The sequence below is a fragment of the Mandrillus leucophaeus genome, unplaced genomic scaffold (assembly GCF_000951045.1).
Source record: "Mandrillus leucophaeus isolate KB7577 unplaced genomic scaffold, Mleu.le_1.0 Scaffold392, whole genome shotgun sequence".
In the NCBI taxonomy this organism is placed as follows: domain Eukaryota; kingdom Metazoa; phylum Chordata; class Mammalia; order Primates; family Cercopithecidae; genus Mandrillus; species Mandrillus leucophaeus.
This window is the reverse complement of record NW_012104165.1, coordinates 1,336,683-1,359,150: the sequence shown is the minus strand read 5'-3', so window position 1 is coordinate 1,359,150 and position 22,468 is coordinate 1,336,683. Positions and strand designations below refer to the sequence as shown.

Here is a 22,468-nt window from a genome sequence, read left to right as displayed (position 1 = left end):
TCTTCTCTACCCTCCAGACTAATCCACCAATACTAGACTTCAACACTAAGGAGTCACAGTCCATATCATTCACTTTTCCAAGTGTTTCTCCTTCAGTTACCTATCACTGATGACCTTAAGCCTAGATATCTAATCAGGTGATTTCAACATGGTCTTTATGTTGACTTTATGCCTATCTTTTCCTTAACTCTCCCGGTTACTTATTATCCTGATTTGCTTCATGTTTCCTTGATTTTCTTTACTCTCCTGACTTCTGCTGCCTCACACCATCACCACAGGATACACCTACCATTTCAATATTTGAAGGCACTGCTTCACCTCTGGTTTTTCCTTTATAGCATTCTCCTTTAACATCCATGCCTGACCCTTCTCACTTACACACAATCCAATCCAGTTTTACACCAATGCTAAGGTTTTTAGTCTCCTACCACCTATGTTCTGTTTAGACCATTCTTACTTCATAAGCTGTGTCACTAGTTTGAACTATGGAGTCAGTATCATTCTATGGTTACTATGACATTGCTTGCATCTTAAAAATGGCCGTCTTCAGAGAATTTTTTTTAAGAGGTAGGATTTCATTCTTTAAATGCACAAAAATAGCCAGGCATGGTGGCTCACGCCTGTAATCCCAGCACTTTGGGAGGCCAAGGTGGGCAGATCACGAGGTCAGGAGATCAAGACCATCCTGGCCAACATGGTGAAACCCCGTCTCTACTAAAAATACAAAAGTTAGCTGGACATGGCAGCACGTGCCTGTAATCCCAGCTACTCGGGAGGCTGAGGCAGGAGAATTGCTTGAACCAGGATGTCGGAGGTTGCAGTGAGCCAAGATCGTGCCACTGTACTCCAGCCTGGCCACAGAGCGAGACTGTGTCTCAAAAAATAAATAAATGAACGCACAAAATAGTCAATTGAACAAATAAAGGATTTCCCATGTCTGACACAAAATTTGACATAGAGAAAAGTACTACAGTTCAACATTTTCACAGATAATTTTTAACATTGTTACAATAGTCCTTGAAACTCTATATAAATGTCTGATTTTTAAAAGTATTAATTATTTAATAACTTCATTACATATATCAGATTTACTTCGGGAGGGTACAACAGCATGTACAATTATTTTTCTATGTCTTATTAATGTCTGCACTATGTCCATTTTATGTGCCTTAATCTGACAGATCAGCGTTGTGTTCCAAGTAGAAATGTGCAACAAATCTCCGAAAATCCAAGGGGTCTAGAGAAGCACCTGGGTTACAGGCTCTGTGTAGTTGCCATGCATTGTTCATGGCTACATCAATCATGTAGCTTACCAAAATTGAGTACCATTTCTTGCTTCTTATCCTCACCCTATACTTTGAAATAATTTGATCCATTTTAGCTACACCTTCCTTGCATTCATCATACACTTTTACTATGGATGGTTGACTTATCTGAGGGATTTCTTCATCATCAGCATCACAATAACTTATCTCATTGACTGGTTCTATGCCCACAGCATTGGAGCACAGACTGATAATGCCATCCCCATACCAACGACATAAAATTATCTCATTGTTTTCTTCTACTTGGAAATCAAAATACCCTCTCTTCATTTTTTTCATATGTTCTACATTCATAAGGGGACATTTTTCGGTCCTGTTCTCACGAATTGTTCCTGTTGCCCTCACCCCCTTCTTCTTCAAGGCTGACAACAATTTGATACTTGTAAAGAAGCTATCAAAACACAGGTGATAGGGATACTGACCTCTCTCTAAAAGAACATCAGCAAAGTTCATTACTAGATTTCCACCTAACCCAAGGTCAGGATCCTCATCTACCTTCATAGTTGATTGTTCTTGATAGGGCTCAAACCAAACCAGATATCCCTGTGTGGTTGTACCACACCAAATTTTATATCCAATTCTAACAGGCTTTCCATTCAGGAATTGGTAACTATCAAAGCATTCACACATTGACTTATCAAAGCAATAGTATTCTTCCAGGGGAGCATACAAGAGGAAATTTTTATTCATTTGTTTTATGAGAGGTCTCAACTTTGTAAACTTATCTTTTTGATCTAGGTGGCCATTATCTGCAAAGTGCAGGTTTGAGAAAATCAATTCAAATCTGTCCCTTCTGATTGCATCTCTAACCAGGTTCTGATTGGTGTCAGAGATTTCCCAATACATTCCCCTTCTAGGATGCCTCATAAATCCACTCAAAAGTAGGACACCAAACACACACCTCATTTCCTGAACTGTGACTTCCAAGCTGACATTTTTCTGAGAAGCATAATTATTGGTTTCATTGACAATTAAGTTGAATGTTTCATCATCAAAAAATAATTCAAAAAGCTCTACTGGGTTCAACTTTTCACTCTTGAGATTCAAAAGTCCAGAATCTAGTGCTGACCAGCTTGGAAAGTTGGGTTTAATGTCTCTTTTGGTCCAACTCTTTTCTGGGAAACAAGACACCTTTAACTTCTTTTGAGCAGGCTGGATCTCAGGCTCATTATCTTTTTCCACATCTGAGTCACCAGAGAATGAGAGACCTTGGAGCAGTTCACTCACTCGAGCTTTGTCTTTTCTTCTTCCTTTTCGGGTAATGTCTCCTGCAGCATATTCCAAGGATGAGATGTGCATCCGGGCCCACAAATCACCTGGGTGACGGTCCTTCAGAGTGTTCAAATGTGTAACTGTCCTTTCAGCAGGGATAGGAGTACTACAAGGAATCTGGGGTGCACACTCTCTGGAAAAGAAAAAAAGAACATGTTATAAAAATCCTCAATCATATTCTCTCACACATGATAAATCTGCTGAAGCTTATATCTTTCGTGGCTTGGGGTGGGGAGGAGATACTTACTTATATCTCTTTTGTTTCCATGGGAAGGACTTTGGCTAGATTGAACATTTCTAGCCTCTCTCCACCTCTTACTCACTCCTCAGGATGGAACTAACTCTTGAGCCTGGGAGAAAGAACTGGGTATCCTTGGTACACCCCTCTCTCTGTCCTCTTTAGGAGCAGGATGCAGACATCCCATGCTCCTTGGTGCCCCAAGTTGCATTGAGAAGACCTATGCAGAGGGACATCTGCTACATTCCTCCTCTGCCAGTACAAGCCTATTTAGCTCTGCCTTTAAGCCGTTTTTATCCGGTCTAACTTCTGTCAGTAAGAAACTGAGGTTTCCAGAACCATCTATTTTACTCCTACGACCCTGTCAATTGGTTCTGAACCTGAACACGAAAAAAAGGTCATTATTTACCAGGTCTCCTCACACCTCTCACAGAATTTCTGAATATGGAAGGACTTAGCCCCTGCTAGTTCTATATTCATCTGATGGACATACTACTCTGGGGAAGAACAAATGAAACTCAACTCTCAACTCATTGCACTTGGACTGATTTTTATCAGGTCTACAAGGAAGTAAGCTAAAGTTACAAAGACGAAAAATTTTTTTTTTTTTTTTGAGACAGAATCTAGCTCTGTCACCCAGGCTGGAGTGCAGTGGCATGATTTCAGCTCACTGCCACCTCCGCCTCCCAGGTTCAAGCGATTCTCCTGCCTCAGCCTCCTGAGTAGCTGGGACTACAGGCACGTGCCACCATGCCCAGCTAATTTTTGTATTTTTAGTACAGACAGGGTTTCACTGTGTTGGCCAGGCTGGTCTCAAACTCCTGACCTCGTGATCCACTCACCTTGGCCTCCCAAAGTGCTGGGATTACAAGTGTGAGCCACTGCGCCTGGCTGAAAAGTATTATTTTACACAAACTTTTTAATTTTTAGATATGTGCATTCCTTGATCACACTGAGTCTTTCTACTGTTGACATCTAAACTCTAATAGTTACAGTGCATTAAGCCCAATATTGTGAGGGAAGGAAATGGGAGTGAGAAATGGGAAAAAACAGTGAGCTAAGAAAGTGGGGTGGAGGTGAGGGAGAGGGACTCGAAGCAGGGCAGGGGGCTAGACCTTTGATACTATGGCTAAGCTATTGCACCAAACCTGAAATAGCCTACCTTCAGACTTTTTGTTATATGAATATCTTTATTCTTATAGGCACTGTGAATTACCTGATAGTTGCCTGATAATAAATGTACCTCACAGACACAACAACAGATTCCTATTCTCCAGTTGTATAACTCTGCTCTAAGTTACTGAACATCATTTCTCTTCCTTTAGCGGAGGCTGGCTCAGTCTTCACTAATCTTAATGCAAAATTTCATTTCTCTTCTTAAGCTTTAAGACATTTCTACTTTAGCTGAGATTTAGCTCCCAGTTTCTCTAAGTTGAACAAATGTTAATAAGGAAAATTCATACCCCCTTCTCCGCTCTTTAGCCAAGTATCCCACCTTGCTTCCTCTCTCTTTTCTCAAGTCTCTGAGGACCAAATGGCCTCACCAGAAGCCAACCCTCTGCTTGTGATTTGCTCCCTCTCTTTCTGCAATCCTGAGAAGCCTCGGAATGCTGGGCATTCCCGAGGCTTCTCCACCTTGTTCCATTTCTTCAGAAGTTTCTTGATTTGCATAGGAGTATGTGTTACAAGTTCATTCATTCCCACAACCAGCACTTATGAAGTGCCCACCACTGTCATTCATTTCCACTTCATCAGCTAACTTTCCTTTTGACCTATACCTTGTTCAGGTCTAATGGCGGTTGAAAATACAGGTTAATTTTCCCTTATCTGAAATGCTTGGGGCCAGAAGATTTTTGAATGTTGGATTTTTTCAGATTTTGGAATATTTGCATTATACCAGTTGGGCATCCCTAACCAAAGATCCGAAATCCAAAACGCTCCAATGAGCATTTCCTTTGAGCATCGTGCTGGTGCTCAAAACAGCTCAGATTTTGGAACATTTCAGATTTGGAATGCTCAAGCTGTACCCTGCTTGTCCTCTTCTGCTCTGACATTTCTTTCTTAACTGTCATGGCAGCTTCATCTGTAGCCCTCACTCTTGTTAAATTATCTGCCTTCTGGCTTCTCTATAGCTCCACAGAAATGTAAGGGAGCCCAGGGAAGGGTAATCAAGGACAGACTGGATGAGGATAGGCTTCTTAGAGGGAACTGAGTGTCAACTGAAGGTTTTGTATATTTATTGCATATTGAACATTTTGAATAGGTCACTTTCTTGGCATGAACCTTCTATGACCACAGAAGTGAGTGGCAGTCATCATATCTTATTCCAGGGAAGCAGGCTTTTGACCAATTGGTTTCTCTGATTCCATTCCAGTTTCTTATATCTGTAGGATTTGATTCACTGAGGACCATGGACACTCACCTGTTGGGCTTTCCTGAGGCTTCTCCACTTTGTTCCATTTCTTCAGAAGTTTCTTGCTTTGCATTAAACAATGTATCTTTAGTTACAATTTCTTCAGCTAAAATATAGTATTAATGATTTAAATGTCATCTGTTCTGTTAATTTAAAAAAAAAAAAAAAACAAACTTCCAAGGTAGGGAACAGATGTGCCAAATCAAACAAACAAAAAATCATATTGGTGTTTCAAGGGTGCACAGTTTCAGCAATCCTACAAAATGTGGCATGGGATGGGAAAATGGTAAGAAAGGTTAATTAAGGCAACAAAGCCCAGCTGGACAGAGATCCCAACAGGGCAGAGCACATTTCAAGAAAATTAGGCTGGGTGCTTTGGAAGGCTGAGGTGGGAGGACTGCTTCAGGCCAGGAGTTCAAGCCTGGGTAACAAAGCAAGCCTCCGTGTCTACAGAAAATTACCTGGGTGTAGCCCCAGCTGTTTAGAAGGCTGAAGTGGGAGGACTGCTTGAGCCCAGGAGTTTGAGACTGCAGTGAACTATCATCATGCCACTATGCTCCAGCATGGGCAACAGAGTGAGACCCCATCTCTAAAAAAAACTAAAAAAGTAAAATAAACATGAACCGTAGTGTTCTTAGAGAGTGAAGACGACCTCCTCTGAGGTAAAGACAAGATCAGACAGAGGTGTTCGTGGGGATTCCAAGTATGAAGGGATATCTGAAAGACAAGTTATATGGAATCCTCGATAGAGAAGAAAAAAGGGGAAAAGGATACAAAGGAGTCACTGAAGGAAACAGGGAACTCGAAGGGATGATCAGAGAAGATAACCACAAGAATCAGTAAGCTGATTAGCAACAGAAGAAAATGTGATTGGGAAGGATGCAAGGTGATAAGGCCTAGGAGAAGTCTGGAGGCACAGGCTAGAAGAAGGGAATGGAAGGTTGTGGAAGGAAACGTGGGCTCCCAAGGGCCAAGCCGGGGTGAGTGAAGGGAAAATGAGAGTCCAGACAGGGGTCCAGTCAGAGGCCTGGCCTTACTCATCAGACTGAGGCTTGTAACTGTCTTCTGAGCTGAGTTCCCACAGAGGTTCCTCCGAGCCAGACTCAGATGTGGCCACTTCTCTGTAGCAAGGGCCTGGGCTGTTTCTTCCTCAGTCTTCACCAATGTCTAAAAAGTCAAAAAAAGAAAATAGCCTCTTTGTTTTCACATGGTTAAGGAATCCAGTTGTGAAGGGTTTGAATACCACACTGCAGACCAATAGTTCCAGCCCCTCAGGGCATTAAGTAAATTTGTGGGAATCTTTCTGGTTATAGCAATGAAGTCCACCACCACTCCAAGCCAATGCCATTCAGAGGGTGAGGCCAGAGATGCTAGGCATCTTGCAATATGTGGGACAGTCCCACACTACAAATAATTCTTCCACATCCTGCGGACTTTTGAGTGTTCTCCTGAATCAAACCTACAATCAATATAAATCAGCTGCACTGAAACATAGGAATCCTAAGAGTTTTTATAGGATGATACTGAAAAAAAAATCAAGTGATTCAAGAAAGTTAGAGAAGGAAGCTTACATAGATTAAAGACATTGTCACAAAAATTGACTCACTTAGATTATTCTACACAGTTTTACAGCATTTTCTATGTATTTGGTTGAACAGCACTTCAATATAATATTGCAGTTATAACAAACACAATTAAACTGACTACAAATACATAATGGAGTTTTCAGACTCCTTTAAACAGACTTGGAATCTAATGTAAATGCAGAAATCTCACTAAATTTCATGAACAAAGATTGTTTAAAAACATTTCAAAGCTAGTAATGATATTTAGGCTAGAAAAATCACACACTGAAATTATTTATTTTGGAAACTGTCTGAGATTTTCTATCTCTCTGACACTGTTCCAAAGGGCTACCACATGGTTTCATAAACCTCTTGATTTTCTCTCATTTTCCAATCTACTTTCTCTTTCTTGTTGCCTGAAAAAGGATACAGTGCCAGTCTTTTACAGAATGAATGTCCGTTTTGACAAGGAGGGGGTTTCAAGACAGAAGATATTTTCTCTTTAACTCATCATCACCGTATCCCAAACTACAAACAGATAATTATTTTGATAATAAAAGGCAAAGCCCACCTCATTTAAACATAGGCATACCTCAGAGATATTGCAGGTCCAGACCGCCACAATAAAGCAAGCCACATAAATTGCTTGGCTTTCGAGTGCATGTGAAAGTTATGTTTACACTATAGTATGTAGTCTATTAATTGTAGATAAGCATTATATCTAAAAAAGGTATATATCTTAATTTAAAAATACTTTATTGCTAAAAAATGCTAATAAGCATCTGAGCCTTCAGAGAGTTATAATCTTTTTGCTGGTAGAGGGCCTTCCTGCGATGTTGGAGGCTGCTGACTAGTGTGGTGGTTGCTGAAGGTTTCGGTGGCTGTGGCAATTTCTTAAAATAAGACAACAGTAACGTTGGCCACCTTGATTGACTCTTCTTTCACAAAAGATTTCTGCGTAGCATGCGATGTTGTTTGATAGCATTTTACCCACAGTAGAACATCTTTCAAAATTGTAGTCAATAATCTGCTGCTTTATCAACTAAGTTTATTTAATATTCTAAATCCTTTGTTGTCATTTCAACAATGCTTCACCAGGAGTAGATTCAATTTCAAACCATTTTCTTTGCTCATCCATAAGAAGTAACTTATCTGTTCAAGTTTTATCATGAGATGGTAGCAATTCAGTCACATCTTCAGGTTCCACTTCTAATACCAGTCCTTTCCACCACATCTGCAGCTACATTATCCACTGAAGTCCTAAATCTCTCAAAGACAACCATGAGTGTTGGAACCAATTTCTTCCAAACTCCTGTTAATGTTGGTATTTTTACCTCCTCCCTTGAATCACAAATGTTCTTACTGGCATCTAGAATGATGAATCCTTTTCAGAAGGTTTTTAATTTACTTTGCCCAGATCCATCACTATCTATGGAATCACTATCTATGGCAGCTATAGCCTTACAAAATGTATTTCTCAAAAAGTAAGACTTGAAAGTCAAAATTACTCCTTGATCCATGGGTTACAGAATGTGTATTGTACTGGAAGGCTTGAAAACATTAATTTTCCTTGTACCTGTCCTTCAGAGCTCTTGTGTGACTAGGTGCTCTGTGAATAAGCAGTAATATTTTCAAAGAATTTTTTTTTTAGTACTATGTCTCAAGAGTAGGCTTAAAATATTCAGTAAACTATGCTGTAAACAGATGTGCTATCATCCAGGCTTTGTTGTTCCATTTCTAGAGCACAGGCAGAGTAGGTTTAGCCTAATTCTTATGGACCCTAGGATTTTCAGAATGATAAATGAGCACTGGCTTCAACTTTAAAGTCGCCAACTGCATAAGCCCCTAACAAGTCAGCCTGTCCTTTGAAGCTTTGAAGCCAGGCATTGACTTCTCCTCTCTAGCAATCAAAGTCTTAGATGGCATCTTATTCCAATATAAGGTTGTTTCATCTACACCAAAAATCTGTTGTTTAGTGTAACCATCTCATTAGTGATTTTAGCTAGATTTGAATAACCTGCTGCAGCATCTACATCAGCACTTGTTGCTGATGCATTTTATGGAGATGGCTTCTTCCTTACACCTCATGAACCAACCTCTGCTAGCTTCCAATTCTTCTTCCATAGCTTCCTCACCTCTCTCAGCCTTCACAGAATTGAAGAGAGTAAGAGATGTGTTCCGGATTAGCCTTTGGCTTAAGGCAATGCTGTGTCTGGTGTGATCTTCTATCCAAACCACTCAAACTTTTTCCATATCAGCGAAAAGTTTTTTGCTTTCTTATTATCATCTGTATATTCACCAGCACTTTTCATTTCCTTCAAGAACATTTCCTTTGCATTCACAACTTGCCTGTTTGGCACAAGAGGCCTCCTAGCTTTTGGCCTATCTCAGCTTTCAACATGCCTTCCTTACTATGCTTAATCACTTCTAGCTTTTGATTTAACTAACTGAGACACATGTGACTCTTCTTTTCACTTGAACATATAGAGGTCACTGTAGTAGTAGTATTATAAATGGTTTCATTTCAATATTATTGTGTCTCAGGACATAGCAAGGACCAAGGAAAGGAAAAGAGATGGGGGAACAGCTGGTCAATGGAGCAGTCAGGACACATACAATGTTTATCGATTAGGTTTGCCATCTTAAATGGGCATGGTTTGTGGCACACCAAAACAAATTCAATAGCAACATCAAAAATAACTGATCACAGATCACCATGACAGATATAAAAATAAAGTTTGAAACACTGCAAGAATTACCAAAATGTGACATACAGACACAAAGTAAGCACACGCTGTTAGAAAAAATGGTGCTGACAGACTTGTTCCACACAGAGTCATCACAAACTTTCAATACTGCAAAGCACAATAAAGTGAAACACAATAAAGTGAAACACAATAAAGGAGGTATATCTGTAATATCACACCTCCTTATTTTCTCCCTTTTTATCTGTCCACAATTTGTTTTGTAACTTATATTGCTTTCCTACAGCTCTCGTAACAAAGTACCACAACCTCAATAGCAGAAAACAACAGAATTATATTCTCTCATGGCTCTGGAGGCTAGAAATCCAAAATCAATATATCAGCAGGGCCATGTTATCTTTGAGAGATCTATGGGAGGCCTGGTGCGGTGGTTCATGCCTGTAATCCCAGCACTTTGGGAGGCCAAGGTGGGCGGATCACTAGGTCAGGAGATAAGACCATCCTGGCCAACACGGTGAAACCCTGTCTCTACTAAAAATACAAAAATTAGCTGGGCGTGGTGTGGTGGTGCGTGCCTTTAATCTCAGCTATTTTAGAGCTGAGGCAGGGGAATCGCTTGAACCAGGGAGTCGGAGGTTGCAGTGAGCTGAGATCACGCCACTGCACTCCAGCCTGGCAACAGAGCAAGACTCTGTCTCAAAAAGAAAAAAAAGAAAAGAAAAGAAAAGAAAAGAAAAGAAAAGAAAAGAAAAGAAAAGAAAAGAAAAAGTTCTATGAGATAATTTTCCATGTCTCTCTCCAAGTTTTTAGTGTTTGTCAGTAATTCTTGGTGTTCCTCGGCTTGCAGATGTGTTACACAAATCTTTGCCTCAGTCATTACATGGCATTCTCCCTGTGTGTGTTTTCACTTGGGCATTTTTCTTTCTTTTTTTTTCAACCCTTTGGTAAATTTGCAAATACAGACTTCTCATAAGAATACGCGTCATTAGATTTAGGGCTCATGACATGAATTTTTTTTCGGATTTTTGTGAAGAATGTCATTGGTATTTTGATAGTGATTACACTGAATCTGTAAATTGTTTTGGGAAGTAATTTTAATAATATAAATTCTAATAATTTATATTATTTTAACAATATAAATTCTTCCAATCCATGAGCATGAAATATCTTTCCATTGTTTTTGTATCCTCTTCAATTTGTTCCATGAGAGCTTTAGTTTTCCTTATATGTCTTTCACTCCTTTAGTATTTAAACACTAAATTATAAATTATAAAATACTAAAAAATATTAAATACCTAGGGAATTTAAACACTAAATTTAACTTAATTTGGTGTTTAAATTTTTACTATTTGAATTCCCTAAGTATTTTACATTTTTTGTAGCTATTGTAAATGCGATTATTTTCTTGATTTCTATTTCAGATTGCTCACTATTGGAGTATATAAATGCTACTAATTTTTGAGTGTTGATTTTTTATCCTGCAACTTTACTTAGTTTATCAGCACTAACAGTTTTTTTTGGTGTAGTCTTCAGGTTTTTCTAGGTATAAGATTATATCATCTGCAAACAGACTAACCTGACTTTTTGCTATCCAGTTTGGATGCCATTTATTTCTTTCTCTTGTGTAACTGCTCTGGCCAGGACTTTGGTATTATGTTGAACAACAGTGGTGAGAGTGGGCATCCTTGTCTTGTTCCAGTCCTTAGAGAAAAGGCCTTCAGTTTGATGTTAGCTGTGGGTTTGTCACATATGGCCCTAATTTTGACATATGTTCCTTTTATACCAATTTTGACAAGGGTTTTTATCAAAAAGCAATGAATTTTATCAAATGCTTTTCAGCATCTATTGAAATAATAATATGGTTTTTGTTCCTGATATTAATGTGATATATCACATTTATTGATTGGCATATGTTGAATCATCCTTGCATCCCTGGAGTGAATCCCACTTGATCATGGTGAATGATCTTTTTAATGTGTTGATGAATTCAGTTTGCTTGTGTTTCACTGAGAATTTTTGCACCTATGCTCATCAGTGATATTGGTCTGTAGTTTTCTTTTTATCTTGTATCCTAGTCTGGTTTTAGTGTCAGGGTAATCCTGGCCTCCTAGAATGAATTTGGAAGTAGTACCTCTTCTTCATTTTTTATTTTTTTGAAGAGTTTGAATAGGATTGGTATCAGTTCTTTTTTAAATGTTTAGAATTTGGCAGGGAAGCCAACAGCTCCTGGGCTTTCCTTTGAAAAAGTTTTCTTTGAAAACTTTTTGTTACAGATTCTATCTCGTTACTTGTTATTGGTTTGCTGAGGTTTTCTATTTCTTCATGGTCCAATCTTAGTAGTCGGCATGTATCTAGGAATTTATCCATTTCTTCTAGGTTTTCAAATTTATTGTCATGTAGTTGTTCATAATAGTCTCTAACAGTTCTTTGTATTTCTGAGGTCTCAGCTGTTACGTCTTTTTCATTTCTGATTTTATTCATTTGGGTCTTCTCCTTTTTTGTTTGTCTAGCTAAAGGCTTGATTTTGTTTACCTTTTCGAAAAATCCAACTTCTTGTTTCACTGTTCTTCTGGGTTTTTCTTTTCTTTTTTTTTGTCTCAATTTCAGTTATTTCTGCTCTAATCCTTATTATTTGTTTCCTTCTACTAATTTCGGGTTTGGCCAGTTGTTGCTCTTCTAGTTCCTTGAGGTGTATCATTAGGTTGTTCATTTGATGTATTTTTACTTTTTTAATATAGGTGTTTATTGCTATAAATTTCCTTCTTAGTACTGCTTCTGCTGTATCCCACAAATTTTGTTATGTCACATTTTCTATATTCATTAGTTTCAAGACATTTTTAGATTTCCTTTTTAATTTCTTCCCTGACAAATTAGTTGTTCAGAAGCATGCTATTTAATTTCCATGCGTTTGTGTAGTTTCCAAGGTTTTTCTTGTTATTGCTTTCTAGTTTTATTCCACTGTGATTAGAAAAGATACTTGATATGATTTATAGTTTTAAAAAATTTGTTCAGATTTGTTTGTGGCCTAAGATATGGTTTATTCTTAAGAATGTTCCACGTGCTGATGAAAAGAATGTGCATTCTGTAGCAGTTGAGTGACATGTTCAGTAAATATCAGTTAGGCTTATTAGATCTAGTATGTAGTTTAATTCCACTGTTTCTTTGTTGACTTTCTATCTGGATGATGTGTCAATTACTGAGAATGGGGTAATTAAAATCTCCTACTATTATTGTATCGCAGTCTAGCTCTCCTTTTAGATCTATTAATGTTTTCTTTATATACTGGGGAGCTCTGGTGTTACATGCATAGGTATTTATAATTATTATATACAGCCGGGCACGGTGTCTCATGCCTGTAATCCCAGCACTTTGGGAGGTCAAGGTGGGCAGACTGCTTGGGGCCAGAAGTTCAAGGCCATCCTGGGCAACATGGTAAAAACCCAGGTGTATAAAAAATACAAAGAATTATCCAGGCATGGTGGCACACACCTGTGGTCCCAGCTACTTGGGAGGCTGAGGTGGGAGGATCACTTGAGCTCGGGAGACAGAGGTTGCAGTGAGCTGAGATGATACCACTGCACTCCAGCCTCAGTGAAAGCGAGACCCTATCTCAAACAACAACAACAAAAACCCTCTGTGGCTAAGTGATTTTCTCTTATAGTATGCCTTCATTTGTTGCTATTTTTAGTGTGTTTATTATAGGTTTTTGCATTGCGGTTATCATGAGGCTTACAAAGAAGACCTTTAGATATAATAAGTTATTTTAAAGAGATGACAACTTATCTTAGATCCCAAATACAAGAGTAGAAACAAAGGCAGAAACACACAGAAAAAAATTATATGCTTTAATTCCATTCCTCTAGATTTTGACTTTTTACTGTCTCAATTTATATCTTTATATTACCTATCTCTTGACAGGTTGCTAGCTATTATTGTTTGTTTTGTTTTAAAGATATGGTCTTACTCTGTCTCCTGTCTCCAGGTACAGCGTCAGGGTCTTACCATGTTGCCCAGGCTGGTCTCAAACTCCTTGTCTCAAGTGATCCTCCCACTTCAGCCTCCCAAAGAACTGGGTTTACAGGCATGAGCCACTGTGTCCAGTCCTATTATTGTTTTTGATAGGTATGTCTTGGGACTTCACAGTACAGTTGTGAGTATATTGTATGCTACTATTATAGTAATAAAGTATTCTGGGTTTGTCCATGTACTTAATTTTATCAGTGACTTTTATGCCTTCAAAAGTTTTCTTTTTGCATATTAGTCTTCTTTCCTTTTAGATTAAGAATTATTTAGCATTTCTTGTAAGATGTGTCTGGTGGTAGTGTACTCTCTCAGCTTTTGTTTGTCTAGGAAACGCTTTCTCCACCATAAATGAAAGATAATTCTGTTGGGTACAATATTCGTGAATGTCAGTTTTTTTCTTGGAGTACTTTGAAAACGTCATTCCACCTTTTCCTGGCCTATATGATTGCCATTGAGAAGTCTGTTGCCAGATGAGGTGCAGCGTTTGTTTCTTTTCTCTTGCTGTTTTTAAGATCCTCTCTTTTTCCTTGAGAGTTGAGAGTTTGATTATTATATGCCTTGTAGTAGTCTTAATTGGGATGATTCTGTTCAGTGTTCTCAGATCTTCCTGTACCTGGACATTTATATCTTTCTCAAGTTTTGTGAAGATTTTTGTTATCATTTCTCTATTTTTTTTAATTTATTTTAATTTTTTGAGATGGAGTCTTGCTCTTGTTGCCCAGGCTGGAGTGCAATGGCATGATCTTAGCTCACTGCAACCTCCATCTCCCAGGTTCAAGTGCTTCTCCTGCCTCAGTCTCCCAAGTAGCTGGGATTACAGGTGCCTGCCACCACACCTGGATAATTTTTTTCTTGTATTTTTTGTAGAGACAGGGTTTTGCCATGTTGGCCAGGCTGGTCTCGAACTCCTGACCTCGCGATCCACCCACCTCAGCCTCCCAAAGTGTTGGGATTATAGGTGTGAGACATCGCGCCCGGCCTATTCTTTCTTTTAATAGATACAGGGTCTTGCTGTGTTACTCAGGCTGGTCTCGAACTCCTGGCCTCAAGCAATCCTCCTGCTATGGCCTCCCAAAGTGCTGGGATTACAGGTGAGAGTCACTGCACCTGGCCTATTGTTATTTCTTTGAATAAGCTTTCTATTCTTGCTCTTGCTCAGATCCAAGAGCAGGCTATTTAAAGGATGGCTGCCTCTAACGTTTGGTCCCCTTGCACACACTTGATTCTCCATCATTCCACTTTCTGTCATGAGCTAAAGCAGCATGAGATACTCACCAGACAGGCTGATGATCTTGGACTTCCCAGGTTGCAGAACTTTGAGCTAAACAAACCTCTTTCTAAAATAAATTACCCAGTCTCAGGAATTCTGTTATCAGCAACACAAAATGGACTAAGACAGAGTCTATTTCCAAATCAGGTCACATTCACAGGTACTTGGGGTTAGGATTTTCACATATCTTTTAGAGGCACATAATTCAATTTATAACATCTAAGCCCTACTTCAATTAAGGGCCCCACTTTCTCTGTCTAGTCTTGTATTATCTGACTCAATACTAGTTTCATTCCACTGTCCACCTACACCATTGCCCTTTGATTTTCTTGGACTTCTGATCTTATTCCTCCTTCATTTGAACTTACTAATGATACTTCAGTGCAAACACCTGACTATGTTATTTCCTAGTTATAATCACGTGGAGCACTTGCATTTTGAAACACTACTTTTTTTTTTTTTAATACTTTATGTTCTAGGGTACATGGTAGGTTTGTTACATATGTACACATGTGCCATGTTGGTGTGCTGTACCCATTAACTCGTTATTTACATTAGATATATCTCCTAATGCTATCCCTCCCCCCGCCCCCTATCCCACAACAGGCCCCGGTGTGCGATGCTCCCCTTCCTGTGTCCAAGTGTTCTCATTGTTCAATTCCTACCTACTGAAATGCTACTTTTAAAATAAGTAACTTTTTTGTTTCTACATTATACCATTATATTACATTTAAGGGAATTATGCTGATTTTCAGAATGTGCATGAGTACGTTTTATTTTCTAGACACTTCTTCTCAGGAAGTATTTGTTAATAATAGGAGGCACTGGGTCTGATAGAACTAAAAATCAATTAGAAGCCATAGAAGAGGACTGAGCAAGTGTCTTGAGGAAACTGATGTGGCAGCAATATTAAGAGGACTTAAATGAGAGACTTATTTATTTATTTTTTTGGTAAATGAATGACTAGGAAAATGAATGAACCACTGATAAGGAAAAAAAAAAAAAAAAAACCAGAATCCATTTTGTGAAGAAGATGTTAAGTATTACCTTGGATATATAGAATTTCCATTATTATCACCAAGCATTAATTGCATATGTGCTGAATATAAAGTAGTGTGAGAAAGGGCCCTTGTTCTAAAGCTGGGGAGATAAACCAGAGACTTCAAAAGAGAAAATATCAGTTACTCAACATCAAATGAGTGGAGCACTTTCTGAAACCAGGAGCCTCACTCCACCCCTCACTCCCATGCCTTGAGATTTGGACATGCCTCCTAAACAATGAAATGAGACAATGGCATGTAATCAATACAAGCTCCTTGAATGATGCAACACACTTTGTGATATTCTGTGACAAGGTGAAGGCAGAGGGACTATGCCACCTGAATGGCTCTCGGGATGATGAGTGTGAGCCAAGAGAAGGGCAAGGAACATGGAATGAAGGAGAAAGACCACTACTGACATTCCTACAAGCTTGGGCATCCTACTTACCTGGGACCTGACTGGGTTAAACACAGGCACTGCAGCCTTGTCTCTGGGGCTTTTTTCCTGGAGATGAGCTGATCCGTGGGGAACAGGCCCTGTAGAGGGAGAAGGTAAGAGTCCTAAATGAGACATGATGGCCTTCAGGGTACCCTTCTTGGAGACTCAGCCTTTTCCCCCAAATGTGATGTTTGTGAAACATTCAAGAACTAAGATGTAGATTTTACTGTGTGAGAAAGAGCATCACAACTGCTTTCATTCTGTCAGAAATTCTAAAATTCTACAGCTTTAGGGTCTCTCACGCAAAAAATGGAGTGGGATTTATGAACTCATAAGGTGTTTTATAGTCATTCACTTTTACATAAAGAAAAAATAAAAATCATAGATAAAAATAAAGGGGAGGAAGAAGCTGGTGATAAAGGAAGGATCAAGGAGAGAACACAGAGGCAAAAGAAAGGATGTGGAGAGTAGAAAGATGAGACAGAGGGGAAACAAGAAAGCAGAAGAAAGGAAGATAAAGAGACAGAAAAATAAAGATATTAAAAAAAAGTAGAGAAGAGATGTTAGCCATGAACTAGAAAAACTGTTAGGAGGTACTGATCCCAAAGAACCAACAATAATCAAAACGGCGATGATGACTGCACAATGCCAGCCACTGTGCTGTTACTTTAAAAGATTATTTCCAATCCTCAAAATAATCAAGAAGGTCCAAATTATTGCTGCCAAAATCCTAGGCACACTCAGAAGAATCACAGCTGAGTGCAGAGTACACACAGAGATCAAACACATAATTGTTGACTAATTGAATGGCCTATTAAATGACTTGCCTAGGTCACACAGTTGGCAGTTGGCAGATGGCAGAGTACAAAATTATCAAATGAAGAGCACATGTGGTAATTCTAACCCAAAATATAAAACAGAACATCACTTTTCTTTGCTCTGCTTTTCTTTGCTTCTGTAATGGACCACTATGGAATCTTTTTATTGCTGTTGTTTCATTTCTAGAAGGAATAAAGTTTGCTGGAAAAAAAAAGCCTTGCCCCAATTCACTTTTACTATTATATGTACTTGTCCACAACACATACATACTAAATAAACCAGCTTAAAAAGCACAGTGTAAAATAAAGCAGGTCTTTAAAAGTTTGTCCAGATACAGGGTTAGACAAAAAAATAAAACTTGATGTTGGTCAAAGGGTACAAACTTGCAGTTATAAGATGAATAAGCTCTGAAGACCTATGTACAGAATGGCCACTATAGTTAGTAATAATGTATTGTATATTTGAAATTTCATGAGAGTAGATCTTAGGAATTCTTACCACAGACACATAAAAGGTAACTGTGAGATACGTAAGTTAGCTTGTGGTAATCATTTCACAATGTATACAAACTTGAGGACAAGAAGGCTGTGCAAGTGTCAGTGGCCAGTTCCCAGTGTCCTCGCTAAACTCACTCTAGCACTCACCACTCACTTCTTGGGGGTTCTCTTGAGGAAGCGGTGGAGGTTCACACTTCAGAGTGGTTACTCCAGGCAGGAGCTGGAGGCTCGGACATTCCAAAGAGACTCCTTGATATTCTGTCACCATTGGGCACATGTCTCGTCCCTGAATATAGACAGAGGCCTGGAAACAAAAGATTTATTTTGAAAAGGCATGCATATATGGACTGCATGCTAAGAGCCAGGCACTGTTCTATATGCTGAGGATACAGCAGCAAACAAAGCAGAAAAGATAGGCAAAGGATCCCAGCCCAGAAAAACAAAAACAACAAACACTGGTCAAAGTTTAACGAGGAACAGGATATGTACACCAACTCAAAATGTCTCCCACAGATTACTTAGTAATTACATATGGGGAAATGGTAACTTTCTACTGGAGAAATTTGACAGGTACCACCATAACCTCATCAGTAATGAGACAAATCATCACTACGCACCTCCTGAAGTGATGCACTGAGAACACAACATTACCTCTGTGGTATTCTAGCCAAAATGTGCAGCCTGAATCTGACCACGAGAAATTATAGGACAAACTCAAATTGAGGGATATTCTCCAAAAAAACTAGCTGTACTCTTCAAAAATAACAATGTCATGACAAAGAAAGACAGCAGCTACTCCAGATTCACAAAGACTAGAGATATGGCAACTAACTGCAATATGTGATGCTGGCTCGTATCCTGAATCAGAGGAAAATTTTCATAAAGAACATTATTAGGATAACATGGCAAAATACGAATAAAGACTAAGGTTATATGACAGTATCATAATTTTAATTTCCCTAAACTTGATTTTTGTATTCTGGTTATACAACAGAATGTCCTCACTCTTCAGAAATCCACACTGAATGGCTGGTGCACTGGCTCACGCCTGTAATCCTAGCACTTTAGGAGGCCAAGGCAGCATGATAACTTGAGGCCAGGCGTTCAAGATCAGCCTGGGCAGTACAGCAAGACCCCACCCCCTCTACAAAAAATTAAAGATAAATTAGCCAGGCATGGTGGCACGCACCTGTAGCCTCATCTACTCAGGAGCCTTCCACCATTGCAGTTCAAGACCGCAATGAGGCTATGATTGTACCACTGCACTCCAGCCTGGGCAACAGTGAGGTAAAGGGATATAGTGTTTGCAACTAACTCTCAAATGGTTTGAGGAAAAAAAAAAATACTGCATGTGTGTATGTATGTATGTGTGTGTATACATGTACATATGCATATTGGGGGGAATGCACTTCCTTGCACAAGTGTGTACACAACAATGGGACTTCATGAAACAGATGTTAACAACTGGCAAATCTGGATGAAGAGTTTACAGGAGTTCTTTATTCTTCCAATACTTCTATAAATTAGAAGTTATTTCAAAATAAAAAGTTAAAAATAAACTGATACATGTCCCCCTGTTCTTCTCCCACACCACCACACACATTTTCTTCCCACCTGTTGTCCTGTGTCTCCACTTCCTGTCTCTAGATTCTCCAGCACTGTCACTGCCTCCTCTCCACTCTCCAGAGGATATGTCTTCACACAGGGCCGGAGCTCCTTGGGCAGGATGGTCAGGAACTGCTCCAGCACCAGCAGTTCCATTATCTGTTCCTTGGTGTGCATCTCGGGTCTCAGCCATTGATGACAAAGTTCTCGGAGTTGGGCCAGAGCTTCCCGGGGTCCATGAGCCTCCTGGTAGCTGAACTGCCGAAAGCGCAGGCGGCAAATCTCCTGAGTGTGGGAGCTGCTCTCCTGTGAGTTGCACACCTGCTCCCAGGTGGGATCTTCCTCCTTCACTTTCACAAGGCCATCTTCATTTTCAGGAGCAGAGCATGGCAAAGCTTCATACATGTTGAGTTTAGAGGCTAAAGCTTCACTTAGCTTGGGGGTCTGTGTTCAGAAATAGAGATCTGAGGCATAAGAATTGATCAGCAACACACAAATTCTAAGATCTTCAAAACTGTATGTAATCTACTTATATTTTTGTACCCACTGTAGGTAATGCTCAAAAGCTGAGCCTGCTTGCTTCTATTTATCAGTGAAATGAATCAGAAGTATATTCTGAACTAGTACTAAAGGGTCTGAGTCCAGAGGTAAGGGATGTAGGATATGAAGGAAGAAGCGTTAGCAATAAGAACGCTCAAGTAGCTTGCACTTTAGCTGGGGAGAAGGGATCATTTTACCCATTGAGGAGGCAGATGGCTGCCTTCATGGGCAAATAATACAGTCTCAAAGGTCATCTATATCTGTGTAACTCTCACTGAATATTCCACTTTAAATGTAGGTGTAATAGACTGTTTCCAAAGTCTCCCATCCTCAAATACCTTTTGTGATGAGATTTTGCCACTGTTCTCATCAAGGGGTGGAGTCTATTTTTCCTTCCCTTGAATTTGTTCTGGCCTATGACTTGCTTTGACCAATGGAATATGGCAGAAATGACACTGTAAGAGAGAGAGTGCTGCTGTAGCTCTTGGCTCACTGCCATAAGACTGCCATGCTGTGAGAGGCCCAAGCTAGCTAGACAGAGGTCACGTGGATGAGAACCAAAATGACCAAGCTAAAACCCAGCCGGGCCTAGTGCTCAAATAATTCACCAGCTGAATGCAGCTCTATTAGTAACTCCAGGTGAGACCAGTAGAACTACCCAGTCAACCTGCAGAATCCTGAGGAACAATAAGCTGAGCTTGTTTTCAGCCACTAAGTTTAGAGTTTGATTTTTGATGCAACAACACATAACTGAAACCGTAGAAATGCATCAAGTTCTTTTCTTCCCTCTCTTCGTTTTTTCCTTTGTGATCTCCTTAGTCACAGTTTCAATATATCTCTGTTCCCAAGAAGACTCAAATCTTTGGCTCCAGCTTGCTTTTTGCACTCCAAACCCACATCTTGAAATGCCAGCAGCTGTGGGCTTCTCCTGCACTATAATTTCAACAGATCTCAAACTAAGATCAGAGTTCCTCAAAGCTGCATTCACTCTGTATTTCTCCATTTCTACTGGCATCACCATCATCTTCCATGCATTCAGTCTTTTAAACAGCCTCTATATACAATCAGTGAATCAAGTCAATTCTTAAAAACGCCTCTTGCAGCCATTCTTTCCTTATTATTTTACTATCATTTTCATTCACTGTCACAATAATGTTATGGTATTCCTGCCCAATTCCCCGCTTCTATGGTCACTGGATTAATATTCCCTAAAGCACAATTCTGACCATATTCAACATACCTTACACACACATAAACACATACAAAGTTTTCATTAAACTCGTTGAAGTAAACTCAAACTCCCCAGGATCTAATCTTTACTGGATTTTGCTGATTTGTTTGTCACTCAATAAACATTTGTGGAGCATCTCATTGTTTTCCAGGCATAAAGCTAACTCTGGAATCAAAGACTTAGTTCCTACTTTCAAGAAAGCCATGGTCTTCCCAAATTCCTTATCTCACTGCCATGCTAAGTATTCAATTTTTTTTCCACCCACTCTATACAGTCAGGACCCCCTTCTAAGGGTAAATTCCCAAGGGCCAGCGCAAATGTTCTATATGAAACCTTCCCTGGCCACCCCTAACCCTAACATATAGACAGGAAAAGTAAGCCACACAGGTAGAGATGGGTGTTCCCATGGAAAACCTTCATCTCCTCCATCTCGTATTACAGATCACCCAGCCCATCCCCACCCGGGTTCTTGAGGACAGGAGTTTATCTCTGCATAGACTCTACAAGCCCGGCACGTACCTGGTATTCAACAAATACTGATGGACTTCTTCACGAATGCACGTAAAGCACCTGAGATGCCAGCAGCCAGCACCCTCAGGCGCACCCCAGAATGTATTTTTCTGAGATTACACCCAGCATCTAGCACCGCGCCAGGCACTGAATACCTGCGTGTCTAATTGTTGGTTAATGGACCAAAAGTTCAGGAACGCGCACAACAAAAACGTAGCCGACCTCGTGAAAGGCTCCCGAGGGAGCGCAGAGGCCCGGGGCTGCCCAGTCGAGAGCGCCGGTTTCCCCAGAGCCCAGGCCGTGCTACTGGCGGGCTGGCGGGCTGTTGGGTGTCGCCGGCGCCTCCGGCAGCTGGGCCGGCACAAAAGCTTCTCCACTCGCCGCGCCCGCAGCCGAGCGGCGGAGTCTGGCGGGTTCCTTGCCTCTCTAGGAGCACGGCCGCTCGTCTCTCTGGTGATCCGGGAGGACCCCCACTGCCACCTCCCGCCTCGCCCAGGTCGCTCTCCGCTGCCGGACCTCAGGCCCATCCGGACGGTGCAAGCACGCCCCACATTTATGTACATCATTTCAATTAAAAACCAACAGAGTGGTAAATGTCTGTCTTCGGGGTCATCACTGGTTAGGAGGCGAAACAGATCAATTAAAAGACCATTATAGTAAGCTGTACAAATTATTTTCTTTAAGTATACATAATATACGTACAATAAAAAAGTCAAGTTGCAGAAGGACCATAAAACGAAAAGTGTCCCACTCTTTAGAGTTAACCATTGTATTTTGTGCATATTTATCTAGGACACTACCTGTCACACAGTAGCACGTAATAAACATTTTGTTTAGTGAATAAGCATTTATACATTTTAAAACACTTATGGTATCATAATGTAATTTTGCACCTTAGCTCTTTTCGGTTAAGACAGCTTGGAGATCTTCACAGATCAGCTTATTCTTTAGCAGCTAAGTAATATTGTATGGGTGT

At 39.9% G+C, this 22,468-nt stretch overlaps 1 protein-coding gene across 2 annotated transcripts; it reads right to left on the bottom strand.

The window, feature by feature from the left end:
- Positions 1–907: 907 nt before the first annotated feature.
- Positions 908–21,889, bottom strand: PGBD1 (piggyBac transposable element derived 1). Of its 2 annotated transcripts, none has more exons than XM_011991259.1 (7): positions 21,502–21,889; positions 19,221–19,675; positions 17,754–17,910; positions 16,300–16,388; positions 6,286–6,415; positions 5,258–5,354; positions 908–2,730 (listed from the first exon to the last, which is right to left on the bottom strand). In XM_011991259.1, the coding sequence occupies exons 2-7, from the start codon at positions 19,614–19,616 to the stop codon at positions 1,170–1,172; spliced, it is 2,430 nt and encodes an 809-aa protein (XP_011846649.1). In that variant the 5' UTR covers positions 19,617–19,675; positions 21,502–21,889; the 3' UTR covers positions 908–1,169. The 2 variants fall into 2 exon arrangements, with proteins under 2 accessions (XP_011846649.1, XP_011846650.1); XM_011991260.1 differs by having other exon boundaries at positions 19,221–19,655.
- Positions 21,890–22,468: the final 579 nt, after the last annotated feature.

What these genes read in the sequence shown, in the direction of transcription:
- PGBD1 (XM_011991259.1), bottom strand. Translation starts at nt 19,616, where the DNA reads ATGTATGAAGCTTTGCCATGCTCTGCTCCTGAAAATGAAGATGGCCTT. An exon ending in GTGGAGACACAGGACAACAG is followed by an intron (nt 17,911 to 19,220) that starts GTGGGAAGAAAA and finishes TTTTGTTTCCAG; the next exon opens with GCCTCTGTCTATATTCAGGG. An exon ending in TTAACCCAGTCAGGTCCCAG is followed by an intron (nt 6,416 to 16,299) that starts GTAAGTAGGATG and finishes TTGACTTTTTAG; the next exon opens with ACATTGGTGAAGACTGAGGA.